Here is an 8,024-nt window from a genome sequence, read left to right on the forward strand (position 1 = left end):
TTAGATGTAATGTTATGTCATTCATTATTAATCTTGTTAACCGAGACATATAGATGCAAATATCCTCAAAAATCGTTGACAAACCACTTAAACAAAAGGAAACACCCATACCCATAAGACTGCTAAACAATCATGTCCAAGACTCTTCTTAACTTCAATAACTAGCGAAAATTGGCTCAAATTGAACCGACTACAAAAGATCGGAATGATCAATGACTAAAAAATTTACTATCAATACCATCAGTTGACAACAGGAGCCATTACTCTTACCCTTCCGAGGGTAACCTGACCGGAGCTGAGAATATCCATAAACAGCTTCCTGAGTAAGAAATGGGATTGAAGCGTGTACTCTATTTTTACTCTCATCACACATCACCTGGTTCTCTGATTTGTAACGTTGTTTTTGAAAGGCTAGCTTCCAGTTCATTTAGCTCGTCCATATTGAGATCGTCGTCGTCGTCGTCAACGTCATTGATATCACGAGTAGTGGCAGTGGAAGAACTTGCCACGTACATGGAGGAACCTTTATCAACCTAAAATTCATGATACAGCAAATACTACTGAAACGGCTCAAAGTAGCTACTGAATAGCAGGATACGTAAGAGTTTAGACATAAGCAAGAAAGTTAAGCATCAAATATGCTCAACCGTGAGCCGTGAAAATGATCCAATAATTTGACCCTGAAAATGTAATTGCTTAAATAGTCACAAAGGTGATTGGTAACACCTATACAAGGTGATTGGTAACATCTAAATAGTCAAATGTAATTAGCCATAACATTTTCTTCAACTTTGCCTGTGAAGGAAAGTTTTGACTTAGATTTTGAGATGGATCCTAGCAACTTCAGACACTCCAAATTTTAGGTGGAACATAAAAGTTCTACATAAAAACCAAAGGCTCTAAAATGTCAGTTCCAGAGCACTTCCAAGGAAGAAATAACAAAATGAGTTTATTGAGCACCGTATGAATGATAATTTTGAACACGTGTTTTCCACTTGTAAAATATTGAGTATTATACACCACTGTAGAGAGGCCAACATAATTCCAAGTCTGTTTGGAAGCATTGAACTAATCCTGATTATAGATCTACCCCCAAATGTATGAATAGTGCGAGCCGGTAATGATCTTTCATCAAAGAGAGAACTCTTTACAGGTTTTCTAACTCCATCCGTGCTTTTCTGCCTAGTGAGAAGCAAAGGAATCAACTACGACATAATCCAAAGCAGTTCGCATCGTTGTTCCACTGAAATTTACAGCATGAATTGGTGCTTCAGTCGACCATGCATGAAACATAAAATTAGATTTTCCATTACCAAATTTTTGTTCTCTAGTTCATGATCAGCATACAGATTGACATATATTTCCTTATTCTCGTTACTATTTTCAAGAAACATAATCTAAGAGCAACACAAAACTGGGAAGAAATTTGTTGTGAAGTCTTAGATTGGATCCTCTCAAAGACAGTAACAAGAATAAGGAAACAAAAGTCCATTGAGTCACTGATCATGGACTAGAGAACAGAAGTTTGATAATAGAACCACCTTATTATATGGGTGTTGCATCATGGACTGAAGTGCTAAATCATGCTGTAGATACTGCAAAATGACGACACATACTATGCAGTTCCTATCTTGGCTTTGTTGCAAAAAAAAGAAAAAGAAAAAGGCCATACAACAAGTTGGCAAACCTGCAAAGGGTTCTCTCCTCAATGACAGATAATTAGCTTGTGTTATTCGTACAGTGGGATCTAGTGCTAGAATTAGGATTAGTTCAACTCTTCCAAATATACTTGGAAAAAGGTTGTCCCCTTCAGAAATGAAATGCTTAGTATGCAGTCAACAACTAAACAATATCCTTCAAATATGACGCCAATGAACTTCAGGAATTACTATCAACACTATTCTCAATCCATATTTATGTGTGCCATCAATTGCCATGCCATCCAGTACATGAACCTGCAGCTCTGCCATAGATTTTCCCTACGAGGCAAAGGCACCTCCAGGGTTATGGGTGTACTAGTATAGACTTGTATAATACACCGTATAGTCTTGTATAATGTTATTTTCAAACAGGCTGGCCTTTCCAAAATGTTTTCAAACTTGAAGTGGTCTACTCGAGTTACATGATTTTTCGTTAATAACATTTCCCCACTTCCAAAAAATTTCTAGAAAATAAAGACAATCAAATTTTAGCATACTTGCAAATCACGGAATTTGAAGGTCCACAGAAGTTCATTCCGTCTCCAAGTAATATTTAATGAAACACGGAGAGGCAAATAGCAAAGTGGTTACCTTTTGCTCTGCATCTGGTTCTTCTTCTCTTTGGTATTTGTCATAGGCCTCAGCATCATCAACAAACAAGCTAGCATCTGACAAAAATAGCTCACGCCCACTGGGAAAGACAGGAAACAAGATAAAGTGAATACTTAACGCAGGTTCTGACATACAAGTAAATATTTCCACCACACGTGTTCACTCAAGAAGAGTCGAACAGTACCTCATACGGTCATTCTTAGCTCTCTCTGCCCACAGTGCTGCCAATCCAGCTTCTCGCTCTTCCACCTTTCTCTTCTTCCATTGCATGAATAACTCTGGAGTCATAGGAGTTGAAGCAGTTATCTTTGCACGCTGAAAAAGGAATAAATGTTAATAAACCAATTAGCATATAATTTAATTTGAACAAACTCACCAAGTTATAATAGACTAGTTGTAGGAGATTGGGCTAAACAAACCTGGTTTTCTATCTCTTCCTCTATGGGTATCTTGTCAGCTTCTTCCTCTATCAGAGCCTTCATCTGAGATTTTAGAACATAACCAGGAGGAAGTGCATGCCTGTAATGGCAATCTTTACCGCCATTTGGGCAGACCCAAAACCAACCGTACTGTTTTTTTTCCACTGCTTCCAAAAAGTATTTACATACCTGCAAAACATATTAGTAGAATGGAAAATCCATACAATTGTTGCCACCTGGATTAAGTATACAAGGATTGCCACCTGGATTAAGTATACAAGGATTCAACCCTCATTCACGTAGCATCTTTCTATTTTACAAGCAAAGTTAGACTCATTACATCTTATTCACATCCTTCCATTTCTTTGCGAAATGCAGAACAAAGCTCCTCCTTAGCATCATATAATTGTTATAGCTACTATAGGGGGTGCTCCATAATTGTATAAAGTTCTGCTCGAGTCAGTAGAAAGGCAATCAGGTCACTATTCATGCTCTGATTCCTATCGAATCCATGCTGTCTCTCTGCTAAATACACATAATCAAACTCCTAAAATATTAAACTGGTGACCTACATTGTGTATTAAGATGCTCCAAAGCCAAATGCATTGTAAATTCGGGCCGGCCCTTACACACCCCAAACTCAAACTATTTTTGCGTTGATGTTTGTACCATCCATAGCATCTGTCAACCACATTCTGAATTCCATTCTTCATTATCTTACTACTTTGATTATTCCGTGGACATCTACTAATATGATGTTCCTCAATTGAAGTCTCAATTAGGCTAGGAAAAAGCCAAACTTACGATCCCACCATGGGAAGAATAGTATTACACCACCATCATAATCACACATTTAAAATGGAAAACAAAACTGTAACACTTTGGCATCAAATATATAAGTAAACAAAACTAAAAATTGGAATCTACCCATCTCTTGAAATTACAAGCACCTTCTACACGTCTCTATCTTGTGCAAAAGAAATTTCTAACTTTACCAGCCAGTTAATTAAAAACTTAGTAACAGATTTCCATCACCATTCTGAGTAATAATTGAAAAACGTACCGATATTAATACTGAAGACTTACTATGTCGGTAGGCTTATTCTTGTTGTACTCCTGGCTCTTGGACTGAACAACCTTCTCCAACGTCTCTTGATCCCAGTCCTCCATTGTTTCCTTTTCATTCTCTTTATGAAACAAAACATGAAAAAGAGACGAGATTCACAACACAAATAAAAAATATGAAAAAGTTGTAAACAAATTGGAGATTTGATGGTAGAATTAGAACTTCCATTATTAACCTTCATCGCGCTTATCACTATAAATATCAATCTTCTCTCCTTTCCTCTGAACATTCAAATCGTGAGAGAACTTGCACTTAAAACCCTTGGCACATTGACCAGCTTTGTAGAACTCGCACAATATTGACTTCGGATCAACACCTGGATACGTCAAATGTTGGTTCTCAAAAATATAGTCACCAACATTTCTGATAGACAAAACAGTGCACGAACAAATTGTCATTCCTAAATTTCTAGAATCTAGTATTTCCAACTCGTCCCTCGGAGAAAAAAATAATTGAAAAATAAGGGCAGAAAGCAACAACCACGCATTCTCCTATACATGATTATCTAAGAACATGTGATGTGAGCTTATATGATACTGCCCACTTTTTAATTTAAAGGGAAGACATTTTACAGGAAAAACTAAATAGAGAAATTACCAGGAGGAACTTTGGGTTGACTCACTGCAACTTTAAACAGTTCATTGAGCTCCTTCTCTTTTGCCCTCTCCTCCTCTTTCTTCTTCTGCTAATTTCGCACATAAAAAATGGCAATCAATCAATAAACAGTCGAATATAATCCACAAAACATGATCACTGAATTTAAGTCGACCTTGGCGTCGATTTTGCTAGAGTCAGGCCTGGGCTGGACGGATTGTTTGAGGGATTGAACGTATTTCTGAACATTCTTGGACTTATTCTTGTTCTTCAATCCAAAAGTCTTGTCCTCGACTACCTTCTGCTTCTTCGCCAAATCCGCTTTTGATTGCTGCTTCGGAGGCATTTTTTTCCTCTTATATTCTCGATAATTCCTAATCGAATAATTATCAATCAATTGATAGCTTAAACTTGAGGGATTTGATTTTCGCGATTTCTAATTGATTGATCGGAAATTATGGTGCAGACAGAAAAGTGCGGGTTTCGGGTGAGGCTAAGTGGCAGTACGGGATGATCCGGCTTCGACGACGCTATTAAGTCGCGAACGAAGCTTTCAGCGTATTTGTCTTAGCTTACAAACGTTAATGGAAACTGAAGTAACGTTTCTTGTTAACTACTTTCGTCTCTTCAATAAAGCTATCCCTCACATTTCAATTCTTGACATGCCTAATCTCTAACAAAAAAAACTGTACAGAAAAGGTTGTCAAGTTATCACGCCCCACTGTGCCATCAAAGAATACAAGGATATAATATCCGGTCATGAGTTAAAATTTTAAGTCCCGTCATTAATTTTCATTTCATTATATTTTGTTTTTCTATTTCCTATTTTCAAACACACAATCTTTTATTAAATAATATTACACGTAAATCGAAAAATTTTCGTTCTTTTTCAACTACTCATTTTTCAAAAAAAACATTATTCCACTCATTTTCATTTCTACAAAATGGGGGCCAAACATAGGCTAAATATGTAATTCCTTCCGTAGCTCGTCCTCTCATCGTCCCTATATTTATATTAGCTTTTCTTCATTGGGTTTTTTAGCAACTGTCACTTGGTTATACTAATACATATAAAAAATTGAAATGTCAGAGATATAAGTAAAGAAGTTGAATGCGGGTTGAGACAAAAGCTTCAACTTATAATTAATAAACATACTTACAAGGATATAATATCCGGTCACAATTTAAACTTTACATGTGCAACCCCTTTCCTAACTCCACCATGGCTCTTGCCCTCTCATTATCCCTGCATTTATTCTATCTTTGATGCTCGACATATGGCATCATCCTACGGCTCACACATCAAGTGCCAAAATGTCAGTAATTAGCCATCATATGTGAGCTCACACACAGAGTTTTATGTGAGAAAAAGGAAATTCTACACCCACTAGTCCCTTATAGAGACATTCAAAATGTCAAATTATAGCTATCATAAGGTATCGAGCTTCAAGCCCATCCAACCGTGGCTAGGTACTTGTTGATCACCTTGATAAAAGAAGACTTGTTTGCAAGAGTTACATCGCTTCGAAGGTTGTTGTCGTTGTAGCGTTGGACAATGTTCCCAACGCCTTAGAGGCATTTTTCGATGAGGCGATGGAATGAGCCATCATCGCCTTGGAAATTGATATAGCGAGGCGACTCATTCTTATTTGAGCATCTCAAAAATGCTCTCGTGGCATCTTGCTTAGCTAGCAGTTATGTGACTTTTCATGCAAGCAAATGTGTAACAATAGTCCCTAAGTCCAAGGTCTTGATTATTTATATGAGGCATTGGACTTTCAAGGTATGGATTGAAATGTGTGCATTGGGACCTTGCTCATAGGGGCTCTTTGTCAAGGTGTTTGTTGTGTATTTTTGTTTTCAACAAAGTGTGTGCATCATTTAGGTGAAGCTCATATTATATAGCAGCCAAAGTGACATAACAGTCCTCCAAGTTCAATAATGAATATTTATGTAAGGCATTGACTTTGATTAGGATCATAGCTTCATTACTGAAGAGGGTAAAAGTCCCCTATTTCAGGGACTATGCTCTTTAAGAAGAGGGGAAGTCCATTTGAAGATGCAACTCTTTGAAGAAGAGATGAAATTTGAGGATGTTGCTCTATGAAGTATGGGCAAAATCCCATTTTCAAGATGAGACTATTCGGTTAGGGGCAAAGTCTTGAAGTCTAATATAGGATGAGAATGAATCACTCGTTTAAATTTAATAGCTTCTAATGTTATTTTATGACTTCGAGTTTTGTTAAAAAAGTATTGACTCATTATATTATACATTGCTCAGCAAAATTTTTACCTTAACAAGCCTACATCATAAAGACAAATAAAATGATTTTTAGATTGATTTAAATTTTAAAATAATATTAAAATGAGAAACGCGTTTTTATGCCTAGATTTCGCCTAGTTCGAAGCTTGGCCTCTATAAAATAATGAAATGGTCTACATGGTGGGTGTATTGGATCACACATATCTCTTCGAATTCTTGTCAATAACGTTGAAAATTTAATATTGATATTTGTAGTCGAAATTTTAATGACTAACTTGTCTTATAAACAAGCAACACATAAATAATCATTAGGTAAAAAAATATTCTGAATCTTTAAAGAATATCTATGTGAGTTGTTTATTACTTGATGCGTCACTATAATTCCTGGATGTCCAAGTGATCATACTAAAGCATAAAACTTTTTGGGTCAACAAACTTCGGGTTAATGATAATATTCAATTTAACAATTTTTATAAAAGTATAATACATATCAAATGAAAGTGCATTTAGTTTTTTCTTTTATTAGCTTATGTTCAAATACAAAAGAAGTTATATAATGATATTTAACATTATTTTCTTGCATTATTTTAATGTGCGAGTTGTTTATTACTTGATGCGTCATTATAATTCCTGGATGTCCAAGTGATCATACTAAAGCATAAAACTTTTTGGGTCAACAAACTTCGGGTTAATGATAATATTCAATTCAACAATTTTTATAAAAGTATAATACATATCAAATGAAAGTGCATTTAGTTTTTCTTTTATTAGCTTATGTTCAAATACAAAAGAAGTTATATAATGATATTTAACATTATTTTCTTGCATTATTTTAATGTGATATCCATTGCAATGGGTTCTTTAAAACTAAGCAAATATAGAAGAAATTTGCTAGAAAAAAAGTGCATTATCAATATATAATTTTGCTTTTTCAAAGTTTTCAACGATATTTGATGTACTTGATATCGTATTAAAATTATTTTTTACTAATATTAAGTTTTTTTTTTTTTTTTGGAAGAATGGTATGCATTGTTCCATTATCAATCAAATAGGTATCTCAACAATCCCATCATGAATCTTCACTAAACTTTGAAAAATTAAGGCCCTGTTCTCTTTACCGTTTTCGGACCATTTTCTATTTTTGATTTTTCAAAGCGGTGAAAACGTGTTCTCTTTCCCGTTTTAGAAAACGAATTTTTGAAAACGAAAAAAAAAATTGTGAAGAAAACACAAAACGACTTTTTTGTCGTTTTGAACGTTTTCAGTGTAAACGCGGGAAACACCCTTTTTTTTTTCTTTTTTTTTTGAAG

The 8,024-nt window shown here is 35.3% G+C and overlaps 1 protein-coding gene across 1 annotated transcript; it reads right to left on the reverse strand.

The window, feature by feature from the left end:
- On the reverse strand, positions 1–5,147 carry LOC111365497 (zinc finger CCCH domain-containing protein 11). The gene is made up of 8 exons (XM_022986052.1): positions 4,627–5,147; positions 4,455–4,539; positions 4,033–4,173; positions 3,818–3,918; positions 2,732–2,920; positions 2,497–2,627; positions 2,292–2,391; positions 1–533 (listed from the first exon to the last, which is right to left on the reverse strand). The coding sequence occupies exons 1-8, from the start codon at positions 4,795–4,797 to the stop codon at positions 366–368; spliced, it is 1,086 nt and encodes a 361-aa protein (XP_022841820.1). The 5' UTR covers positions 4,798–5,147; the 3' UTR covers positions 1–365.
- Positions 5,148–8,024: the final 2,877 nt, after the last annotated feature.

Source organism: Olea europaea, chromosome 17 (genome assembly GCF_002742605.1).
Source record: "Olea europaea var. sylvestris chromosome 17, O_europaea_v1, whole genome shotgun sequence".
NCBI classification, from domain to species: Eukaryota; Viridiplantae; Streptophyta; class Magnoliopsida; order Lamiales; family Oleaceae; genus Olea; species Olea europaea.

Excerpts from the sequence above, each read along its gene's own strand:
- LOC111365497 (XM_022986052.1), bottom strand. The coding sequence starts at position 4,797 with ATGCCTCCGAAGCAGCAATCAAAAGCGGATTTGGCGAAGAAGCAGAAG. Across the intron at positions 4,540-4,626 it reads CTAGCAAAATCGACGCCAAG|AAGAAGAAAGAGGAGGAGAG; the intron begins GTCGACTTAAAT and ends CGAAATTAGCAG. Across the intron at positions 3,919-4,032 it reads TAGTGATAAGCGCGATGAAG|AGAATGAAAAGGAAACAATG; the intron begins GTTAATAATGGA and ends TGTTTCATAAAG.